This window comes from Elephas maximus, chromosome 18 (genome assembly GCF_024166365.1).
Source record: "Elephas maximus indicus isolate mEleMax1 chromosome 18, mEleMax1 primary haplotype, whole genome shotgun sequence".
In the NCBI taxonomy this organism is placed as follows: Eukaryota; Metazoa; Chordata; class Mammalia; order Proboscidea; family Elephantidae; genus Elephas; species Elephas maximus.
This window is the reverse complement of record NC_064836.1, coordinates 35,857,325-35,882,903: the sequence shown is the minus strand read 5'-3', so window position 1 is coordinate 35,882,903 and position 25,579 is coordinate 35,857,325. Positions and strand designations below refer to the sequence as shown.

General features: G+C 40.8%; 1 protein-coding gene across 4 annotated transcripts in view; it reads right to left on the bottom strand.

The window, feature by feature from the left end:
• Positions 1-25,579, bottom strand: part of APP (amyloid beta precursor protein) — a 302,781-nt gene that overhangs the window by 142,021 nt on the left and 135,181 nt on the right. For all 4 annotated transcript variants that reach the window (XM_049858263.1, XM_049858264.1, XM_049858265.1 and 1 more), the window contains exon 6: positions 584-786. In XM_049858263.1, the coding sequence (XP_049714220.1) occupies positions 584-786 (203 nt within the window). The remainder of the gene's footprint in view (positions 1-583; positions 787-25,579) is intronic.

The following is a 25,579-nucleotide window of genomic DNA, read 5'->3' as shown; positions in this document are numbered from 1 at the left end:
GCTCAGAACAGTTGGTATATCAGGATTTCAAATTACACCCACTTCTCACTTATGTACATGGTTAGGTTCCAAAGACCAGGTTGTCACGCAAAAATTGGTTTTATGCAAAAATGGAGGATGACCACATCAGCTCACAAATGGAAGATGACTACATCATTATTACATAACTGCCAAATTACATCATTACATAGCTGCCAAACCACTGAGAATCATGACCCAGCCAAGTTGACACATAACCTTAACCATCACAGCCAGCATTACTCTTGCCTCATACCTCAGCATTTGTTACTGACAAACGTACACCACTGATGCATAAAATAGTTGGATAGTAGATTTTTTACTATTGTCATAAATACAAAATGTCAGAGAGCAAGACAGGTGACAAGTCAGGAGTAGGTGTAATTGAAATCAAGTGCTAAGAGCGTTTGTTAAACCAAAAAAAGTTCAACAAGTACAAGGAGGTTTTTTAAAAAAAAATTTTAGGGGGGGTTGGGGAAGACAGCAGTGGTAGACAATTTCAAACTCTGATGTGATGTTTTCTTTTCCCTGACAAATAAAAAAAATCCAAACAAACATGAATTACCTCTAACCACCTCTTCCACAGACTCCGTGGTGGTGGTGGTTGTCGTGGCGATGCTGGTGGTTCTCTCTGTAGCCTCTTCATAGGGTTCCTCAGCCTCTTCCTCCACCTCATCACCATCCTCATCATCCTCGTCATCCTCAGTTTCTTCTTCCTCAACATCAGCCGCTTCCTCCTCCTCTGCTACTTCTACTACTTTGTCTTCACTACAACAGGAAAGAGAAATAAAAGTATGTCATGAATTGAATTGTGTCCCCCAAAATATGTATGAAAGTCCTGGCCCCGGGCCCTGGCCCTGTGAAAATAGGGTTTTTCCTGTTTTGAAATAGGGTTTTTCTTTGTCATGTTAATAAGGCCATAACCAGAAGGGTGTATCCTATAATCATCTGAATTATAAAAAGAGCAGAACACAAACAGAGACAAACACAGGGGGCAAAAATGCCAAAAGACACCAAGGAACGTCAAGAAATGCCTAAGGCTCCTGACAAGGAAGGACCCTCCCCCACAGCCAAGGCCTTGATTTGTACTTCTAGCCTCCAAAACTGTGAGCCAATAAAATTCTTGCTCTTTAAAGTCACCCACTTGTGGCAGTTTTTATTATGGCAACACTAAGTAACTAAGAAAAATTTCAGAAAGTGGAAAAAAAAAAATCAACAACTTGGAACTTTGGTAATCCGAAAGAAAGCATGCCATCAGAGTAAAAATATATACAAGGCTTGAAATCATCTGTTCTAAGTGTGAATCCCAGCTACGCAGTCTGCAACTGTTTCTACCCTTGGGCACAACTCTTCTGAGTTTATGTGGTTGTAAAAAAAATAAGCGAACACCAAAACCAAGTTTACCATGTTATGGAGATTACATCTAATCATGCATATGGAAGTACCATATAGCAGTAGACACCCAATGACTGTTAGTAGAAATTGGTTCAACAACTACCATTCAAAATTTAAACCGGAAATGGAGGTGAAAGAAAAAAATCTGCTTAAATAAATCTGTAATATCCAGGGATGTCTATTGCTCTCCACTCTGGCTAACTGCTCAAGATTTAGAGAAGATCAGCTATGTCAGTGGTTCTCGAATTTTGTCAAGCATCGGAAGAATCATTTGGGAGGTTTATTTGAAAATACAGATCACCGGGCACCACCCCCAAAGTTTTAGAATCAGTTGGTCTGGGATACAGCCCCTAATTTGCATTTCTAACAAATTCTCAAGTGTTGCTGATGCTGCTGGTGCAGGGATGATATTCCAAGAACCACTGAAATATACAATATGGAGAATAATGGTAACAGAAAACCAGTCATGGACAGTAAAATTGGCAAAAGGATCAGAAATAACTGCATGGCATCAAATGTCTATATGCTGATGCACAATGGTGAGTATTAACTAAACAGGCAAATTTGGACATCAAAAGAAGGGCAGGTTTTGTACAAAATTTAAAAAGGTCCAATAAGCTATCTTTGAGAAAATCATTTACCGGCCATTGCAGGCATTGCCAAGAACATTAGAAAGAAGAGAATTAAGATAGGAATGTAAGCGTTAAAACAGCGAGATGGTATATATCACATGCCACCTGGTCAGACTGGAGAAACAGATTGTCCATGATCAAATGACAAAACTAATGCAGGAAAGATATCTAGTCGTGATGGTGAATTTCAATTTACCAGAGCATTTCCCATAGATTTAATTTGGCAAGAAGCACCATAGGCATAGGATTTAGAATTGCTGGGCTGGCAGTTCAATTTTCCCAGGGAAAAAATGAGAAAGCAGAGAATTGTCCCTCCAGAGCTGAATTCTGCCCAACAAGGATGAGCTCATCATGTGGGACGTGATAGAAACCTGGAGCACTCTGCGTTCCCCACAACACAAAGCCTTGGAATGATCATCGTAGTACGGTACAATGTAGGAAATCAGGTTTCAAAAATGCTTGAAAGAGAGAAATATATGATTCCATAATCTACATCTGTGGAAATCAAGGTGGCTCAAAAAAGTTGAAAAGCTTTCAAAGATGAGTGTCTGACAGGAGAGTTACAAGCAGGTTTGCAAAGAGATGAATATAGTACTAAATTCTCTAACTCAAATTTTGAGGACTTTTACAAAGGTTGTATAAAGAGGTGTATGATACAACCATAATAAACGAAAAATGTCCAAAGAAGTTGGAGGCACTTATATGAAGAAAAGAATTAGGACGCTCTTACTAAGCAGGGTAAACTCATTAGTGTGTGAGGATATTCAATAAATGAAGGATTTACACAGAGAAGACCCTCGTCAGTCACGTTAACTTCCTGGTCTACAAGACCAAGAAGAAATAGGAAAGAAGAACAAGGACAGCAAATACTGGCATTGACAATCAGATGGTGTAGGCCTTCATCTGCTTAGAGATAAATGGAGTAAAATAATTTATTGATTGCCTGAATTTCTGGACAAAAGTCTACTACTTGAGGCAACATTTCAAAGTAATTCAAACTTTAACAGTTGCTCAGCTACCCCAACTTTTACCTAGTAGGTTACCTCTTCATTTTTCTATAAATCTAAATAATAGGAAAAACAACAATAACTGTTATATTACTATCAAATAAAATCAATGACCTGATGCATGTTGTCATCTTATTTTGTTGGGGATCTCTTCTGTACTCAGTCAAATTACAGGAAACCAATATTGTTTAGTTCTTCAGTTGAGGTGGAAAATTCTGGTAAAGCCAGGGAGAAAAAAATCGGAGGAATGTTCTCCTTAAACCGTGATCTAAAATGGTGTGAATGTGCACGCTGTCTTGAAGCAAGACTAGAGCAGCAATGTCCAAGTACATGGTCAAAGGTTAAGACATGACTGTGCTTACCGGGGAGTCCTTGGGTGGTACAAATAAGATCAACACACTCAGCTGCTAACTGAAAGGTTGGAGGGTTGAATCCACCCAGGTGGCGCCTTGGAAGAAAGGCCTGGTGATCTACTTATGAAAAACCAGGTATTGAAAGAGCTATGGAGCACAACTGTACTCTGACACACATGGAGTTGCCATGAGTCAGAATCGGCTCCTCAGCAACTGGTTTACTGGTTGGTGCTTCCACGTGGGAAGGTGAAACCACGACCCTAGGGACCCCCCGGGAGCCTCCTCCAAACTTCTCTGTTATTAAATGAATGTTAGCTTAAAGCTTCAAACAGAAAACATGCTTATGAAAACAGCTGTGTTTAATATGATCGGCATTCTGATGTGTGTCTAGCCAGAAAAAGTGAAATGTACGCTCTCACCCATCGCTGCATTTGCCTGAGCAATTTACTGGCATAATAACAAGGAACACACATGCATGATAGTTTGGCTGGCTCAGGAATTAAATTACTTGGCCTAAGAGAACTCGGATCCAATTCATGTCACCAGACTTTAATTTCTAGAATTAAATTTAGATGTCCATGAATTTAATTATCTATTGGGACACTATTAAAAACAGTATTATGTTTTAATAATGTTACATCTTCACAAAGAATGCCCACATGCCAGCATTACAATTTCTCATTGTGTTTTTTAATAAATAGCAGGAAACACTGAAAGGAAACGAAAAACTACAAATCCCTTTTCCATCCTTTTTAAATGCTGGACAGTTTTGTTCCGTGATACGGCCTGGTTTTCAGAAGTTGACCACACTGTGCGGAAAGGCAAAACAGGATCAATTTATGCAAATGAGCTAAGTGTCAAGAAGCAATTTCCTAATAAACAGTCACATAACAGCAACTCACAGTAAAATAATCACTTGGTAACAAACAGAGTGAGGTTCGTAACACGCACAGATTTTAACACACGCCAGTTTGTGGCAGATGGCTTTTACAGTTCTTAAATACCAATTATGAGAAACACTTCTAAGATGGAGCAACTATCTAAAAAATGCTAACCATCCCAGGAGTATCTGAATTTTATAGAAGATCAAAGGGAAAAAGAGACATTAATACAAGGAGATAAATCTCTGATGATAAAATTTTGTATGTCAGCATGCAAGATTTTACTTCGTTGAAAGATAAACTATATCACGAAGGTGACATTCTTCTATTCCTAATTGAAGGCCGACCTTGATACAATTCCTCCTGGGGAAAACTGCAGAGAGTAAATGGTTTTGATCCACAACAATTTTAACTCCTTTTTGTTAAGTTATGCAAAGCAAGTTAACTACTTGCACTCTCTAAAAAAAAGTTCTATTTATTCTTTCATAAGATTTTCAATATTGTTTTTTCCCATAAGGTCTTTTCAATTGCATCATATGCATGTAGCAGCTGGACAATGAATAAGGAAGACAGAAGAATAATTGATGCATCTGAATTGTGGTGTTAGCGAAGAATATTAAATATACCATGGACTGCCAGAAGGAGGAACAAACCAGTCTTGGAAGGAATAAAACTAGAATGAATGTTAGAAGTTAAGGATGGTAAAACTCTGTCTTGCTTACTTTGGACACACCATCAAGAAAGACCCATTACTTGAAAAGACATCATGTTTTGGTAAAGAAGAAGGTCATCAAAAATGAGGGAAACTCTCCAGGAGATGGGCTGACACAACAGCCACAGCAATGAGTTCAAACATATCAAAGATCATGAAGATGGCACAAGACTCGGCAAGAGTTTGCTCTGTTACATACACAAGGTCGCCATGCGTTGGAGCCAACTTGCCAGAAACTAACAACAACAAAAACATTCTTTCAAAGCCTTTGCTAAGACTGACATTTTCCCCTCTGGTAAGACAAAGAAGGAAACCCTGGTGGTGTCGTGGTTAAGCGCTACGGCTGCTAACCAAAAGGTTGGCAGTGGACAGTGGGTTAGTGGGTTTTCTGGTTAAGACAAAGAAGACGAAATGGCAGAGAAGAAGCTATGGCTCCAGTGGTTATGTGAATGGGTATAATCAGGAGAAAAACTCCTGCAAGAATGAGGGGGAAGTGAAAATGGAACCACTGTCAGTTCCCAAAATGTAGCAACCAACCGGGGGACAGACCGGAAGAGCCACACTCTACAGGAAGAGGCTCAGACCAGCAGATGTTGTTCTGGAGATGAACAGAATGACTTCTCTGGGAGTTAGCAAGAAAGAGAGAAAAAAAAAACAAATATTTTAAAAAGTAAACAATGTTCTCCCACTCTCTGCCTTAGTTCATAGTGCCACCAGCTTATCCCAGAGGAAAGCGGTGTCAGAAACAATTGTGGTCAAATTAGGGAAATCAGAAGTTGCCAGGAAACGTGAGAAAATGTTAAAGAAAGGAAACACATTCTCTTCACTTCTGAGTAAGGAGGGCTATGTGAGGAAAAGCTAGCATCTCTTCCACCTAAGGCATTGTTAGAAGCCAAACACAAGAGAAGATGTTGACTGATTCTACTTACATGAACTGTGAAATTGGAAACCCTGGTGGCGTAGTGGTTAAGTGCTACGGCGGCTAACCAAAGGGTCAGCAGTCCAAATCTGCCAGGCGCTCCTTGGAAACTCTATGGGGCAGTTCTACTCTGTCCTATAGCGTTGCTGTGAGTCGGAATCAACTCGACGGCACTGGGTTTGTTTTGGTTTTGGAAACTATGAAAATAGGCAAAACCCTCTGCTGTTAGAACTCTGGTGGGTTGTCACACTTTGGGGGGCTGGGAAAAGGAGGGACAGTGACTGAAAGGGAACATGAGGGGTATCTTGCGGGCTGGCGAGTCTCTGTGTTTCAATCTGGGTGCTGGCTGCACAGTTGTGTTCGGTTTTGAAAATGCATGGAGTTGTATACCTGTGATGTGTGTGTGTGTGTACACATAAACCCATTGCCGTCGAGTGGATTCCGGCTCACAGTCGTCTTATAGTACAGAGTAGAATTGCTCCATAGGGTTCCCAAGGAGCGGCTGGTGGATTCGAACTGGTGACCTTTTGGTTTGCAGCTGAGCTCTTAACCACTGTGCAACCAGGGCTCCATATATATATATACCGTGCACAGTGTTTAGAATGGTGCCTGGCACACAGTTGCTGTTGTTGCTGCCATCAAGTTGGCCCTGACTCATGGTGACCCCTGTACAATAGAACAAAATGTTGACTGGTCCTATGCCATCGCTGTGATTGCTTGCAGATCTGAATCTTGTGATCCATATGGCTTTCACTGGATGATTTTGGAATTAGATTGCCAGGCCTTTCTTCCTAGTCCATCTTAGTTTGGAAGCTCCATTGAAACCTATAAGGCATCAAGCAACATGCAAGCCTCCAGCGACGGATGGTGGCTACACGTGAGGTACACTTGCCAGGAATCAAACTTAGCAGACCGTTAAAAAATACATGTTAAATGCATGAATGTACCATGCATAAATATCACTGAACTATTCCTACACAGGAAACCCTGGTGGTGTAGTGGTTAAGAGCTATGGCTGCTAGCCGAAAGGTCAGCAGTTCAAATCTACCAGGCACTTCCTGGAAATCCTATGGGGCAGTTCTACTCTGTACTATGGTGTCGCTATGAGTTGGAATCGACTCGAAGGCAATGGGTTTTATTCCTACAGAATTGATGTACCCTATGACAACTACACATACTAAAAAAACAGTTTGACTTTATTCTTTATGAGAAAATATGAGAGGCAGATATTAGGCAGTCTTATGAAAACCTTAAAATACAAAATTACTTTATCATTAAAATCTAAAAAAAAAGTTACAGATTATACTTTCAAACCTGTAGTACCTCATGGCAAGATGAACTACTTAAAAAAAAAAAAGAAAGAAAGAACTATTGCCGTCGAGTCGATTTTGACTCATAGAGACCCTACAGGACAGAGTGGAACTGCCCCACAGGGTTTCCAAGGAGCAGCTAGTAGATTCAAACTGCTGACCTTTTGGTTAGCAGCTGACTCTTAACCACTGCACCACCATCAAATCCAGAATTAAATTCACGTGTGTATTGGCCACTAAGGGTCTTGCCAATTCTAAGAATCAAGGAGGCATGTAACTCTAAATCCTAAAGTGTATTCACTGAAATGTGTGAGGCATGAAATATTTAAGGAAGGGTATAAAAAGTGTTGATAGTTTAAAATAAAATCAACTTCCCTTAACACATGCAGGTAATCTCTGCCTTGTTTACCTTAGTAAGACTAAAGCAAGCCAAGAGAGGAAAGACACACTGAAGTCATGTTTTTGTGTAAATTAGTTGTGTTGGGTACCCCGTTGTCCTTCAGTTGATTCTGGCTCATAGCAACCCTATAGGACAGAGTAGACTGCCCCTGAGGGTTTCCAAGGGGCAGCTGGTGGATTTGAAATGCCGATCTTTGGTTAGCGGCTGGACACTTAACCACAGCACCACTAGGGCTTCTAGTGCTGGGTAGGACATTTTAAAAACAACTTCAATTTTTCCCCACTACACCGGTGCACAAACATGGTAAGAATAATATTCCAGCAACAGAAAAACAATCTAAATAATACTACTAGGACTGGATAAGAAAAATCTAAGGTTGGGGCAGTTTATAGGACCACAGGCACAGCTTCTTCAGCAAGCTGGTATTATGAGACGAAAAGGTCTGGTCTGAATCATCATGACAGCTGAGGATGTATGATTTTAGGTCTAGTGCTTGACTGAATGCTGGTGTGGAAAAACAAGCCATACAGGACATTTCTAGGATTCAGGGAAAATCTGACTATCAACTAAGTAGCAGATGATACTAAAGAATTATTGTTGATCCTGGTTGGAGCAAAAGAGAATGAAGAAGACCAAAGACACAAGGGAAAGATGAGTTCAAAGGACTAATGGACAACTACTACAACCTCCACCAGACTGAGCCCAGAAAAACTAGATGGTACCTGGTTACCCCATCGCTGACTGCTCTGGCAGGAATCACAATAGAGGGTCCCAGACAGAGCAGGAGAAAAATGTAGAACAAAATTTAAATTCACACACAAAGAAGGGCCAGGCTAGCTGGTCTAACAGAGACTGGAGAAACCCTGAGAGTATAGCCCCCAGATACCATTTTAAGTCAGTACTGATGTCACTCCTGAGATTCACCCTTCAGACAAAGATTAGGCAGGTCTACAGAGCCAACGATAACACACACAAGGCACGTACACTTGAATCATGTGTATGAGACAAATGGACACAAAAGCTCAAAAGCAAAGACAAGAAGGAAGGGACAAGAAAACTGGACGAATGGCAACAGGGAACCTGAGGCGAAGAAGGGGAGAGTGCTGACACATCGCGAGGCTGACAACCAATGTCAAAACAACTCGAGCATTAACTGCTTAACGAGAAACTAATTTGCTCTGTAAACTTTCACCTAAATCATTAAAAAAAGAAAAAGAAAAGGATTATTGTTGAGGGGAACAGAAGGACTCCTTACTTAGGGGGCACTGAGCTTCTGCTAAAGTTGATGGAAAAATTTGGACATGGGTAATGGTGATGGTTGTACAACATGATGAACGTAATTAATGCCATTGAACTGAACGTATAAAAGACGTTGAAATGGCAAATGTTTTGTTATATATATGTGTATATATATGTTGTTGTTATGAGTTGCCGTCAATTCCGACTCATGGCAACCCCACGTGTACAGATGAGAACTGTGCCGTGGGGTTTTCAAGGCAAGGAAGCAGATCACCAGCCCTGTCTCCTGAGGCGCATCTGGGCGAGTTCAGACAGCCAACCTTTTGGCGAGTAGTCAAGTGCTTAACTGTGTGCTTCACCCAGGGACTTGTTATATATATACTTACCACAATAAGAATAAAAAAACAATTACTGTTAATTTTGTTGGGTGAGATGATATCCCTTGGGCTCTGCAGAAAAATGTTCTTCATTTGCAGAGAGAGATACAGACGAAAGTATTTAGTATGCTTGATGTCTGGAATTTACTTTAAAACATTTCAATACCATAAAAAAGTACATTGAAAGGGAGAAAATGATATTCTGGCAAGACTTAAGTAATATTAAGTTTGAAATATAATTGCAGTAAAATAGTTAAATTACTTTTTTTAAAGACTATCTTGGAAACCAGAAAAGCCATATATAATCAAAAGCAGGCTATTGTCCTGACAGCTTTATGACCAACTCAGGATGAAGAAGAAGCACCTAAGGTGATATATACTTTCAGAGTCATTTTAAGTTCTTGATCTGTGAAACGAAATTTCGGTTCATCAGATGCTATGCCAGAAAACTCTGAATGGGCAAATGCCTCATGTCCAAAGATCTGGCTGCTAAGTATAGGTTATCTGTATGTATTTTGGGTGGAGGAGGGAGTAGAAATATATAACCTTTAGCCATTCTACAAATACTTGAGTGTGTACTAGGTTTGTGTTCTACAACTAAATGAACAGTTAGCGGTTCGAACCCACCCAATGGCCCCACGAAAGAAAGGTCTGGTGATCTGCTTTTGTAAAGATAAAGGCCAAGAACACCTTATGGAGTTCAGTTGTACTCTATAACACGTGGGGTTGCCATGAGTCGGAACTGACTCAATGGCAATGGGCTGTACTGCATAGGAGAAACTCTCCATGGATCTGGGGATATGGCAGAGAATAAAACACAAAATTCCATGGCCATTTGGGGCTCACATTCTATAGGGAAGAAACATTTATGATGTTATACTAGCACACTGGAAGGTACCAAGAGCAATGGAGAAAAGCATGAAAGATACATTGGGTATGCTGGGGTGCACTAGGATGGGTGGCTGGGGAGAATTTTGCAATTTTTAAAGAGGGTAGTCAGGGAAGGATGCCTTGAAAGTGTCATTTTAGCAAAAACTGTGTGTTGTGTCTACCCTCCTTGTCGATCATCTAGACACCGGAGACTAATGTAAAGCCATAGGCCACAAAGGCCTCTAGAAAAGTCACAAGGCAAGAGATTAGTCCAACCCTTCTTTCTTTTGGGGACGCCTTGTGACGGCCCTATTCCTTAGAAAGCAGAGATGTATACTTTTTAGTGATGGAGGCACATCATAAGCACATAAATAAGAAAAACAGTTAACATGCTTGGCTGCTATCCTAGAAACTGGAGATTTGAGTCCACTCAGAGCCACCTTGGGAGAAAGGCCTGGTGCTCTGCTTCCGAAAAATCAGCCATTGAAAACCCTATGGGGCACAGCTCTACTCAGACATACATGGGGTCACCATGAGCTGGGTCGTCTGGACGGCAACTTTGAAAATGGTATTAAAAATCAAACCTTTGCTCTCGAGTCAATTCCGACTCATAGTGACATAGTATTAATAAAGTCTAGTTTTGCTTTTCATAGACGATGTATTCGATGGGGTTGATTCTAGCAGAAACAAATCTATTAAAACCTGTATTTACTAGAAACTATGCCTACTAAGTAAACGCTGGTGGCGTAGTGGTTAACTGCTATGGCTGCTTACCAAAAGGTCAGCAGTTCGAATCCACCAGCCGATCCTTGGAAACTCTATGGGGCAGTTCTGTTCTGTCCTATAGGGTCGCTATGAGTCAGAATTGACTCAGTGGCAACGGGTTTGGTTTGGCTTTTTGATGCCTACTATGGTGCAATGGTTAAGTGCTCATCTACTAACCAAAAGTTGGCGGTTAGAACCCAGCCAGCAGCTCTGCAGAAGAAACACCTGGTGACCTGCTCCCGTAAAGATTACACCTAAGAAAAACCTATGGGGAAGTTCTACTCTGTCACATGGGGTTGCTCTGAGTCAAAAACCAGCTCAATGGCACTCAACAACGACGACGTGCCTAGTAAAGTCCCGAATGCTGACCACAGGCTCAGTCCTGTGGGGATATTCATGTAAACACGTATAAATGGTGTTATAACAGATGTACATACAATAAATCTGAAAAAGTCTGTCAACAGGGTCCTGGAGGGATGGATGGACGAATAACCGGTTGAGGCAGTAGTAGCTGAACTGGGAATGAAGAATGAGTTGAAATCTGGTGAGAAGAAGATGGCAAAAAGGGCACTGAAAAAACAGCAACCAGCACATGTGAGTATAAGAAGTGTCTGCAGGAAGTGCAAATCACTGGGTATGGTTGGAGGATGGGAGTGGGTAGGAATTGGGCAGAAAATCCGCTACGTCTATATTCTTTGAAAGGCTAAGGAGTTTGGATCTATCTACTAGTATTGTCGAGTCTAAGAGAAAAGCTTTAAGCAGAAGAGTGGAAAGATCAGCTGTATTGCAACAAGTGTGAGCAGGCAGCAATATGAAGGACAGGCAGGTGGGGGGCTGAACGGTGGCAGCGGGGGAAGGCTCTCCTGGAGCCTAAGCACAGAGGACAAGGGAAGCGAGGGCCTTGAGGAAGTAACACGACAGAACCGGTAATGACGAAAGGCGTTAGTGAGAGGATAAATCTGATGCTTCGAGATGGAATGACTGTGCGGCTCATGGCCTTATGGATGGTAACAGAGGATAAAGAAGGCGGAATGGGGAGCAGGGAACAGAAGTTAATGGGCTCAGCTTTGATCGTGATGCATCTGACATGCCTGTAAGGCTTTGTTGTAGAGATATCCAGCAAACAGCCGGAAATGAAAGGACTAAAAATTTGGGCCACGGATACACAGATCTGGGAGGCAAAGCTTTTCTATTTCCATTAAGTAAACGGTGCCACATATTTTTGTGGCTGTTGTTTAAAACTGAGCAACTGCCATTCCTGAAAGGCGACAGATAATGGAGCAGATGGTCACTCACACTTTTTGCATCACTAATATGTCCCATTACTATACCATATAAAACTAAAAATCACAATCTAGCGTTCTGAATTCTAATTATGCTGTTCTTCCCTCCTTTCCTTTCTCTGCACAGAGTAATTCAAAACCTCTTCCTAATTCAGAGGTCTACCCGAAAGTTCCCCGAAGGAGGTATCTTCTAAACCACTGGCCAACTGTCAGTCGCGGTGACCCCGTGTGTGTCAGAGTAGGACTGTGCTCGATACGGTTTTCAGTGACTGATTTTTCAGATATAGATGGCCAGATCTTTCTTCAGGGGTGCCTCTGGGTGGACTTGAACCTCCAACCTTTTGGTTAGCAGCCGAGTGTATTAACTGCTGCCTAGTCAAAAACAGTCTACTATGTCTCAAACAATAGTATAAGTCACTCATTCAATAAATATTACTGGAGACCTACTAGGTGGCAGGCATTCTCCTAGATCCAAGGCTCCAAAAGAGAAAAGGCCAAGGTCTCTGCCCTCAGAGAGCTTATAGTCTATTGGTGGAAAGAAAGACAAGAAGCAAGTGAAATATTAAAAAGTGCAATTAGTGTACAGATGGAAATAAATAAGACAGAGAAGCCCTGGTGGCACTCAGCTGCTCACTAAAAGGTTGGTGGTTCAAACTCACCTAGTGGCTCCATAGGAAAAAGGCCTGGTGACCTGCTTCCATAGAGATTACAGCCAGGAAAACCCCACAAAGCAGTTCTGATGTCACATGGGGTCACTTTTTTTTTTAAAAGAATGATCAGGGGACTCCATTCTGGGAGGATGACACCAAAGCTGAAGATTAAAGAAACCCAGCAGGAGTCTGGGGAAAACCATCACAGCCAGTGAGATCTGTCAGTCCTAGGATGGCAAAGAGCTTGGCATGTTGACGTGGGTGATACTGAGTAAGATAGAGAGGCATGGGGTGATGCTGGCGTGGAAGGCAGGAGCTGGGCCAAATGTGTTAATACCTGTAAAGACATCACCATCTTTTGCATCTCAATGTCAGGCTTCATTGCTTTCCCTCTGTAAATGTGGTTTTAAGTGTATTGGAGAGCCAACGAAACATGTTAAATTGGGAAATTCCTAGAGTGTGTGAAAGAGAGAGAGAGAGAAATAATGGAAGCAGGATTAGCAGGATAGAATTGGAGTCCCAGCATGGCGCAAAAGGTTAAATGCTTGACAGCTAGCTGAAAGGGTTGCTTGCGGCTTGAATCCCATCCAGGGATGCCTCGAAAGAAAAGATGGCGATCTCCTTCCAAAAGGTCTCACAGCCTTGAAAACCCTATGGAGCAATTCTACTCTACAACACACAGGGTAGCCAAGAGTTGGAATCAACTCAGCTGCAACTGGTTTGGTTTTTTGGGGTTTCAGACTAGGATTATACTGGAAAAGATGGAGAGAAGTGGATGTATTTGCCCAAGGGACAATGACGAGTCTCATGTTTTTACCTGTAATTCCTAGGAGGGGGCTCAGAACCCTTACTGAGATAGTACAGCCTTGAGATAGCCAAGTAAGAGCTTGTAAGAAAGTAAACCAAGTAAGAAAGTAGGAACTCTCTTTTGGACATGTTAGAATTCAAATGCCTTAGGCACATATCAGGTGGAGGCCAACGATTAAGAAGGCAGATCTAATAGGCTGGCAGTCTGAGGCACTGTCTGGGCTAGAGGAATAAACCTTGGCCTAACTGACTAATGACTGGTATTTCAAGCCGTGGACATGGATTACAGCAGTCAGGAAGAAAGGGCCAGTAAGGAAAATACTACCGTAGTCCAAAAGAGATAACCACGGCCGGGAATTTCACAGACAGGATTTAAAAACAGAACAAACACGTTGATGGTATGCAGGATTTGACAACACGGTGAATTTGTGCAATAGAAGAAATGAAACATAAAAAAATGAACAAACCTCTATCTAAAGTACAGTAATATAAATAAATAAATGAATGAATGAATGAACGAATGGACAAAAAACCTCCAAAGCTTCGTGCAAAGAATTTATAAGAAAGACAGACTGGACCGGACACTGACAGACCAAAAAAAAAAAAAAAAATTAAACCCATTGCCTTTGAGTCTATTCTGACTCACAGCGACCTATAGCACAGAGTAGAACTGCCACATAGGGTTTCCAAGGCTGTGATCTTCTCCGAAGCTGACTGCCACAACTTTCTACTGTGGAGGAGCTGGTGGATTCAAACCGCTGACCATTCTCATGGTAGCGAAGCACTTAACCACTGTGCCAGACAGTGACAGACAAGTTCCATAAAAATAAAAGCGGGGGGGGGGGCTCTGAGAAATGGCAAAGATAATGTATTTTAAAGGCTTATTAACCTTAAGCCAAAAAAAAAAAAACAAAAAAACCATTGCCGTTGAGTCAATTCCAACTCATAGTGATCCGACAGGACAGAGTAGAACTGCTCCATAGGGTTTCCAAGGAGCGGCTCGTGGATTCTAACTACCGACCTTTTGATTGGCAGCCTGAGCTCTTAACTACCGCGCCACCAGAGCTCTTTATTAACCTCACGGTGCTCTATATGGAAATGTACAGCCCAGGAATGTTTGGATTCCTGAGCTCAGAAAGCATCTGGACCTAGTTCTACTGATACCCTGATTATACTGATAAAAAGTGGTTACAAGGAAAATCACTACCCTATTTGCTGTCAACTGTGTCCTCTCTCACACCAATGATGAAGCAAAAGCATCGTTCAGTTCTGTTAAGAGTCATGACCAAAGATCACAGATGCTCTAAATATAGTATTTGAGTCAGAGATGGGACATACACAACTGACTTACCTCTCTGCACGTTGGGAAAAAACAGTCCCAAAAGGAACAAGTCAAAATAGCTGTCTTGTTATGAAATGGCCCATGTGTAAGTGTTGCTAAGGGTGTTTCAACACCAATAGTGAATTTACATACAGGGACCCAGGGATGCTGTGAAAATGTTGTCTCAGCAGCCTGTTCCTCTGTGGTTAGTTCTACCATCATTAAATTACTTTAAACAGAAAGTTACTATCCTGTGACTACCTTGTAAACATATTTCCTTAAAACCAAAGTGTTTCATTACCACTTCTGACATGGGTATGCTTCTCTGGCTCCAATTTTCCAGTAATAGTAACTATACAATTCTCCCGAGAACCACTAACTGATTAACATCCAAAGAACGTACAATGGAAAAAAATGAACAGCATATTCCAGGAGGTAAAAGATTAAAACTTTGATATATCATCCCTTATTTATTTATTAGTAATTAGTCTATGATATAATAATTCTTCCAAAGCCATTCTAAAATATAACTGAAGTATGAAATTGAAGGTCTGCAATACAGTAGCTGTGGACAGTGGCGATTCAGTGGTAGAATTCTCGACTTCCATGCAGTAGACCGGGGGTTGACTTCTGGCCAAGGCACCGCATTCGAAGCCATCACCCATCTGTCGCTGGAGGCTTGTGTGTTGCAATGAAGCTGAACAGGTTTCACCAAAGCTTCCAGACTAAGAAAGACTAGGAAGAAAGGTCTGCTGATTTGTTTCTGAAAAATCAGCCAATGAGCACCCTATGGATCACATGGTCTGATCTCATTGTACGTGGAGTCACCAAGGGATGGCGGCCGACTCGATGGCATCTAACAACACCAAGTATTATTAGATAAAAGCAGATTTTTCTGCTATTTGAGTACCTACTGAATTTTTATTTAAAATGTCTGAAAACAACCCAAATTGATTCCATATAATTGTGAAACTCATTTTCAACTCAAGGGAAATCATGTTTCCTAATACATATACATATATATTTTTTCTTATCTAAAATAAAAGGACTCCTATGTATTTAAATTCATAAAATAAGAATATCATTAGTTGTTTACTACCAAAATCTATTTTAATAATGTTCACAGCCTCATATAAGACAGAAAGTGCTTAAGAAGTCATTATCTATTATTACTGATTATAATAATTATAAAGCCTACAATACTTTTAAAAGACCTAATTAAAAGGGAACATGTTATTATAGCCACAATTTTCAACCAGAGCTGGGAGATTAGTCATTGAGCCCTGAAGAGAGCTTTTATATTTGACAGTGTGAGACACTGGGTGGGGAAGTCGTGTGACTTAGAAAACACAATAGCCCACATCCACTTTACAATTCCAACAGATGCACTGAAAACGAATTATAAAAGTCCACTGGGCGTTTTCAACACGCTCCCACATCTATTATTTAACTCAGTTCTGAAAGCAAATACTGTGATATAAGTTATTGCAATTTTCCCCCTTTTTAGAGTGAAGGAATGGGCTCAAGGTTATACTCAGTTCAAAGCCTATTTTAAATCACTGAAGACATTTTGAAGCATAGAACATCTTATTCACTAACAAGTCTTTTCTTTTCCTAAACTGCTCTTTACAGACTTGGAATGCTTGGATCCATTTGTTAGGTTTGATTTCCATCTCCTCACAACCTGTATTTTTAGATCGATGGGTTCATTCACATTAAATCACCATAAATCCAATACGGCCCTGTTCCTCTTTTGGATGATGCTCTCTTTTCCAGTTTGGTATCTAAGCTGTGTTAACATTCTCAGTACCCAACAGCATCAATCGCATGACTGCTGGTATTAAAGGAACTGACATAGAGGAAGGAGTAGTAAGTACCTTCTACAGAGTTGGGCCAGAACAGTAACAGGTCGTCCAATCACACAACCCTTCACTTCGAACTGGAAATAAGGTTGCTAAGCAGAAAACATTGGGAGACCAAATCCAACCAACGGTAGACAGTGGTCTCAAACGTAAAAGAAAATTTCAATAATGTACTTCCAGTTATGGTAGATTAGATTCAGACTCATGGTGATCCTGTCTTTGTCAGAGTAGAACTCTGCTCCATAGGGTTTTCAATGGCTGATTTTTGGAAGTAGATTGCCAGGCCTTTCTTCTGAGATACTTCTGGGTGGACTCGAACCACCAGCTTCTTGGTTAGCAGCCTATTAACTGGTTGTGCCACCCAGGGACTCAACTGTATACTACAAGGGGATATTTATGATATCAAATTATTTATATTACTTGAATTACTGTGCCTCTAAATAAAATAGTGCCATCCTAGTAACACATTTTCAAATAACTTCAAATACCTTCTGTATTATACTTTTGAATATCCTTGGACAAATGTTTTCTAAAATGATACTTTATTAAAATAATTTAGTCAATTCACAGCATTGATAGCCTTTTACGTATTTCACATTCAGTTCCTTTATAATTATTTATATGATACAATGTGTTTAGTAGAACATGCAACATAAATTAAAGCTATAGACATCCATCTGTTGCATCTTCAAATGTCTCTAGATAACAACCTGATAACATACCAGATCTGTGTGATCCCTGCTTAATTATTTTTAAAATTCATGATAAATGAATACCAAAAAAAAAAAACAAAAAAACCCACTGCTGTCAAGTCGATTCCAACTCATAGTGACCCTGCAGGACAGGGCAGAACTGCTCCAAATGGTTTCTAAGGAGTGGCTGTGTGGATTCGAACTGCCAACGTTTTTGGTTATCAGCCAATATCTTAACCACTGCACCACCAGGGCTCTGATAAATGGATACAGAACAATAAAAAATACAGCTGAAGGAGTTACTAGTGTTAAAGATTATAAAAAGAACATACAAACATTTATAATTACAAGTCACACTTCAGCTACTTTCAAAAACATGTATGAAGACGCTATTAAACAGTATGGTCCTAGTTTATATATAAAATTAAGAAATTAGGGAGACAGGTCAGGACAACAACATTTGCATATCTCCTCCAGTAACACTATTGATTAAAAATGGCCATGAAATCTAACGATGCAGTACAAACCGTTAATGCACTCGGCTGCTAACCAAAAGGTCAGAGGTTTGAGTCTACCCACAGGCTCAGAAGAAAGGCCTGGTGTTCTGCTTTTGAAAGGTCACAGCCATTGAAAACCCTATGGAGTGCAGTTCTACTCTGCAACACATGGGGTCACCATGAGTTGGAATCGACTTGATGGCAACTGGTTTGCCCTCCCTCCCCCCACCTTGGGCATAACATGCTGACATGGGGCTCGTGATGCCAAAGCAAAAATAAAAAAGAAACTTGGGGGCCACCTTTACATGTGGCAAAAACTCACTGCTGTCAAGTCGATTCTGACTCATAGCGACCCTATAGGACAGAGGAGAACTGCCCCCCAGAGTTTCCGAGGAGCGCCTGGTGGATTCCAACTGCCGACCTTTCGGTTAGCAGCCATAGCTCTTAACCACTACGACCCTAAGGTTTTCTTACATTTGGTAAGAGTTATCAAAAATGTGAATTCTATGTAAGCTCGGGGTTTTACACTGAAGACAACAACATTCAGACGTTGGTTTCAACATTTTCAGGACACTACTAGCCTAAAACCACAAAAACCACTCGTTGCTGTTCAGTAGATTGCAACTCATTAGCGACCCTATGGGATGGAGTAGAACAGCCCCATAGGGTTTCCAAGGAGCAGCTGGTGGATTCAAACTGCTGACCTGTTGGTTAGCAGTCGAATTCCTAACCACTGTACCACCAGGGCTCCAATTAAAATCATAGGGATCTGTATTTTCTACTATCCTATAAGTCAGGAAATTTGGAGAGTGTAATTAACAGACATCAGGGGAAAAAATGACAGATTTTCCATGCTTCAGTGGCTTAAAATCCTTAGCAATGAAAGATGCAGTTTTCCCCACAGCTCTTACAAATGAACTGTTCTTCAGTATTCTGCATTCAGGGAGATCCTGTTACTGCGGCGGCGGCTTGTCCCATTAGGTCTCAGTAAGCAGGAAGCTCTGCCAGATGTAGCTCAGATGGCGGCCACCCAACCCTGCACTTCAAAGGTATCCCGTTGTTCGGCCATCACCTGCTTGGAAGCCAAAACAAACCCCACTGGTTTGGCCACACATCTGTAACCTGGTTAAAGCTATTAAAAGTGTTTTGTTTTTCTTCTTGATGTGCATGTGGTCCAAATTTATTAAATACAGAAATTCAGCATTTTAATAAGACCTCAGGGCTGGCAGCCAGTACCTCCAAGAGAAAATGCAAGCTTCTGCTATTCTCCTAGTCATCATTTTCCAATCAGATCCGTTCTTTCAGTAAAAAGTCACTGATGCAGTTATAGCCTCAAACCAAATTCGAAGCTGCCAACCCAGTATTACGACAGTTGCTTCTCAAAACCATAAACTGCTTCATCAAATCCATTCTTGCTCAACTCATCCACTGGCACAGATTTGAGGCTTTAGTTTTATCTTTCATATGATTCTCTTTGTGATATTCTATAGTTGCCAAGGTTTTTTTTTTTTTAACCCCTTGAGCATTTAATACTGCTTTCTTAAAATGCAAGGCAGACAAGTAGCTGAAAGATTATATATTCAAAGAATTTTAACTCCAAAGAATTAAATAAGAAGATAGATAATCAACTAAAGCCTCTCTCTTTCTCTTCTCTCATTCAGTTTTAAAGACAGAGAAAAGTGCTGGCCCACTCATGGACAGACATACTCACAACAGCCTGAGGTGAGGTGAGGCTATGAATATTTCCACCTCGAGGCTAACTGGAGGACAATATGGGCATAGCTTACTACATGACTGACTGCTATGTGTTCCCAAACTACACACAATGTATTTGTGAAATGTATCTTCTATACTACCATCTGGTTATTATTTTCTGAGAAAAGTTCTCAAAGCACAGAGACTGTGATTAAGTTGGCTTTCAAGTATACCCAGCACTGTGTCAAGGAGCCCTGGTTATACAACAGTCAAGTGTCCAGCTGCTAACCAAAAGGTTGGTGGTTTGAACCTCCCCAACAGTTCCACAGGAGAAAAACCCCGCAATCAACTTCCATAAAGAATACAGCCTAGAAAACCCTATGGGGGCAGTTCTGCTCTGTCACATGGGGTTGCTATGAATCGGAATCTACTTGACAGCACCCAAATGCAACAACAGCACTGTGTCAGCCACAAAGTGAGCTTTAACAAGAGCTTTTTATGCAGAATGCAATGATGATCATGATCAAGGTTTCATTCCTTATATTCATGTCAGCTTGTACAGGTCTTGCCTCAAGTTTCTGGTACATGACAGTCCCAGTGAACTTAGGGGGTCAAACAGAGGTGAGCCCTAACTAGTATACTTGGAGGGCTTGACAACTGGATAAAAAAAAAAAATGTCATAACCATTCCCGTGTGTAGGGTGTGAAAATGTTCCCAGTATTGTTGGTTCTGTCAACTTATCAATGTACCACAAGTTTATACAGGACAGGCAGAGCAAGACACTGAAACCATCTTCCTGCCATTCACATCAGAACTCAATCAACAGCTTCAAAACGAAACCTGCGGACGTGAAGGTCCTCAATTCAGAGTAAGCTTAACCTTACCATGTTTTACGTTTTGGCGTGTCATCTTGGACTGGGAGGGGGCATTGGTGGTTCAGTGGTAGAAGTCTCACCGTCCTGGAGGGAGACCCTAGTTGTATTCCCGGCCAACGGACCTCATGTGCTGCCACCACCCATCTATTAGTGGAGGCTTGTGTGTTGCTATGGTGCTGAACAGATTACAGCGGAGCTTCCAGACTAAGACAAATTAGGAAGAAAGGCCTAGAGATATACTTCTAAAAATCAGCCAGTGAAAACCCTACAGGTCACAACAGTTGGACCCCCAACCGATCATGGGGATGGTATGGGACCCGGCAGTGTTTCATTCTGTTGTGCATGAGGTCACAATGACTCAGTAACTAACAACTACAACAACCTTGCTATGGGGTTATTGGGTGACCAGTTCCCTCTCCAAGTAGTGTTAACCTGATGGTCCCATGAGCTTCATTAACCTCATCTCTACCTGACTTTATCTGAATAGTGGTCAATTTACCTTAAACAGCAATCACAACATAAAAATGGGCTAGCTATTGATCAAAGGGACATGTAAGCTTTATGAATATCCCCCCACGTTTATAAGCAATCCTTTTTCTACAAACAAAGGTATACCCACCGCTGGTGAGTCGATTCTGACTCATAGTGACCCTATAGGACAGAGTAGAACTGCCCCACAGGGTTTCCAACGAGCGGCTGTTGGATTCGAAATGCCACCCTTTTGGTTAGCAGCCGAGCTCTTAACCACCGCACCACTAAGGCTCCTACAACAAAGGCATAGGAATATAAATAGGATGCCTCTCTTTTCTTTTTAAGAGAATTCTACTGAATTCACTTCTGTGACATAGAAGTGGAGACTATAAAAACTCTACCCCTGTACCACTTCCACCATCAAATAAATAAATAAAAAGCAAGAACTATAGCACGGTAGCTCCAGGAATTCCAGGTCAAGTGTAATAAGACAGCTCTCTGCAGACTCTGGCCTTTTTCTAGATGTGTGTCACGTTACACTTTTTTTTCACATTTCATATTTCCCATTTGTATTAAACTGATATAAAGTTTAGGTCTCCACCTGCCCTCCTGCCCTCAAGAGGGCTCATAAATAGGGTGGATTAATCAAGATGGAATCAACACATAACGTGTCAGTAAAAGTCAAGCATGTTCATCTTCTCTCATGTGGATATGAATCGTTCATTCCAATTTCCTGATTTAAAAATTTTTGGATCAAAGATGAAGTAATCATTTTTTTAGAGGTCTGATTTGCATGTGGGCCCTCTGGTGGAATGGAAGGAAAGTAATTAAATGAGAAAAGTATACATTATTAATTGCATTCCATTAACGTAGAATTAATTAATGTAATGAGCACCTGAAGAAAGCTTCTGTTGAATTTTTTCACCTGAAATACCTTTAATACGTGCTTAGTACAAGAATAAAATTTAAAATCCTCAAGTACAGATAGATCAGCGTACTTACCCCTGATTTTGGAAAAGCCCAAAGACAGCTTATAAAATCATTCTACAAATAATTAATAGACACTAAGAAGCTGTAAACATGAAGCAAGTTAACATTCATAACATGCTGAGAATAGAGCTGTGCACACAGCAAGGCTTTATAACATTATCTAGCACTGACACGGGATATAAAAGGGCACACAGGACCCAGTCCTTAACTTCATGAAACACTCTAGAACACTCTGAAAGGTTGGGATAGTAGGATGGGCTACTTTATTAATAACAATATGTCATCTAGTGCTGGTAAGTACTCAGTGACAAAAGAAATTTATTTACTCCTGACCCCGCTGTTGTTGTTGGGTGTCGTTGAGTCGATTCCAACTCACAACAACCCCACGCGACAGAGTAGAACTGCCCCATAGGAGTTTCTTGGCTGGAATCTTTACAGGAGCAGATCGTCAGGTCTTTCTCCCATGGAGCTGCTGGGTGGGTTCAAACCACAAGCCTTTTGATAACAGCTGGGCACTTAACCATTGCGCCGCCATTGCTCCTCGGACTCACTGCAAAAGGGCATGCATCTTAAAAAATAAATTTTTAGTGACGTCAAAAACCCATATCTTATAACCTTATGATTCTACTTTTGGAAATCTACATTCCAGCAACCATTATAACCATTATATTATACAGAAGGAAAATCTACAGTTCCCAGGGAATTCAAAAGTATGTCAGCTATAACATTCAAAAAAAGAAAGCAAGACAAATGCCTGACTGGTGGCATGGATACACAAACTTTGATGCCGTAATATCCATAAAGAAAAGGGAAAAACAAACAGGTGCCTTAGAGCCAGTTCTGACTTCCGGAGACTCCATGTGTGTTACAGCAGAAATGTGCTCCACAGGGTTTTCAGTGGCTGACTTTTCAGAAGCAGACTAGCAGGCCTTTCTTCTCAGCCACCTCTGGGTGACTTGAACCTCTAACCTTTTGGTTGGTAGCTGAGCGTGTTAACTATTTGCACCACCCATGAACTCCGTAATATACATAATTAAAGGGATAAATACAAAGACTATAATGGGGAAATGGAGCCCTGGTGGGGCAGTGCTTATGCGCCTGGCTGCTAAAAAAAAAGAGGGGGGGGGCGGCAGTTTACATCCACCAGCCGCTTCTTGGAAACCCTATGGGGCAGTTCTACTCTGTCTTATAGTGTAGGGTTGCTATGAGTCAGAATCAACTCAACGGCAACTGGTTTGATTTTTGGTTTTATAATGGGGAGATACATATGACAACAGTTGTTTAAAAAATGCAAATTTTATATTTTAACTACAACTAAATAAAACTATATAACCCGTTGCCACAGAGTAGAACTGTCCCATAGAGTTTCCAAGGAGCGCCTGGTGGATCTGAACTGCTGATCTTTTGATTAGCAGCCATAGATCTTAACCACTATGCCATCAGGGTTTCCATAAAACTACATACAAATGAAAAAGATTTAAAAAAAAAAAAGAAATACAATTTATAGTAAGGTCAAAGTATATCCCCAGACCCAAAACCTTCTGAAAAATTATCATACTTGAAACCTATTTCTAATTATGTAATGCAAAAAAATATTTTTCAGTATAGTCTTGACATCATGATTAGAATTAGTGAGGTAATTAGATGCAAATAAGAAGCCTTAATCATCCACTGAGTTTGAGCACCTTTTGATGATGGCATTTTAGCTATGGGTGCAGGCATGTTTGGAAGGTTTGCTTCATCTCAGACCCTGCCATTTCAGCAAGAGCTACATTCAAGAGGCATACCCTGCGGGTCTTTACGGTCCTGTCCATAGAAGATCAACACTGTGGATGGAAGGTTTATTTTCAAGTATAATTTCCCTAGCTTTCCAGTGCTGAACGAAACTCTAAACCAGGGTCTCAACCTAGGCACTATTGACATTTCCCGATTGCGGGGGCTGCCTTGCACATTGCAGGGTGTTTATTAACATCCCTGGCCTCTACCACCAAATGTCATCAGCATACCCCCAACCCCCAGTGTGACAACAAAAAACGTCTATGGAAATTTCCAAAGGCCCCTTGGGTGGTGTCATGGATTGAATTTTGTGTCCCCCCAAAATGTGTATCAATTTGGCTAGGCTGTGATTCCCAGTATGCTGTGATTGTCCACCATTTTGTCACCTGATACGATTTTCCTATGTATTGTAAATCCTATCTCTGTAATGTTAATGAGGCAGGCTCAGTGGCGGTTATGTTTACGAGCCAGGACTCAGTCTACAAAATTACATTATGTCTTAAGCCAATCTCATCTGAGGTATAAAAGAGATGGCAGCAGAGAGACATGGCGGTCTCATATGACAAAGAATGTAGAGCCAGGAGCGTGCATCCTTTGGACTTGGGCTTCCTGAGCTGAGAAGCTCCTCGACCAGGGAAAGATTGATGACAAGGACCTTCCTCCAGAGCCGACAGCGAAAGAAAGCCTTCCCCTGGAACTGACGCCCTGAATTTGGACTTCTAGTCTACTCGACTGGGGGAGAATAAACTTGTTTGTTCAAGCTGTCCACTAGGTGACTAAGTGACAAAATTATCCCTGGTTGAGAACCACTGTCTAACCTGATGTTCACCTACTAATTTTTACAATCGCAGAATGTCAACAGTTAATGGAGTTTAGCTAGTCTCATGACTATGCAACTCTCCTGAAATTTTAGCTTTCTAAAATGAATTTTTATCCAAAAGCCTATTTTGGCATGAATCCTATCTTCATTTGTAACTGCAATTTTATTTTATTTTAACTTTGAAGTAATGCAAAGATATTAAAGCAGTAATTACTGGAAAGGTGTTAAGAAATTATTATAAATATTCCTGAATTCGGACTGCCACCCCTGCTACAATATTTCTAGTTTTAAAAGACCAATTAGATTTGATTACATATGTTAACCCTTAGTTACCATGACCATGTCTGTGTCTGTATTTGATGTGAATGCCAATTCAATTCAACACAAATAACCTAACTTGTAGAAAACTGGGCTAAGTATTTTATGTAAAAAGTGCCACTGGTTTCTTAATAAATTTAACAAGGATAGTAAGTAGGATAAATGGTTAATCCTCAGAATACCAACTTTACCTTTTGAGTTTCTATTTGAGCAGTTCTAACCATGTGTAAGAATTGGTATTTCTGACTTTTACTTTCTCAGATAAATTTTATTTGGGTGGAATAAAATTCATTCTTCATTGCAATTAGCATGAGGCCACTGGAACTTTTATACATCTAAGATAGATTGTGGGTCTTAAGTTCTTATTTGCCCTTTATTTTCCTATTTTGTCATCCCAAGGATTCTTTTATCATCACTCAGCAATTATTTCCAACTGTGTAAATAAGACAAAATAGTAAAAGAAAATAAAAAAGTGATGCAATCGCCTAGAAGGTTGGTGCAATAGGGAATTACCACACCATCCTGTTTTATTACTGTGTTCCCAAAGTATTGCATCATTTTTCAAGAGGTATAAAGGAAGTCTGGAGACGTTCATTGAATACTGTGGAAATTTTTTTGATTTTCCACATATATGGGCAAATAGA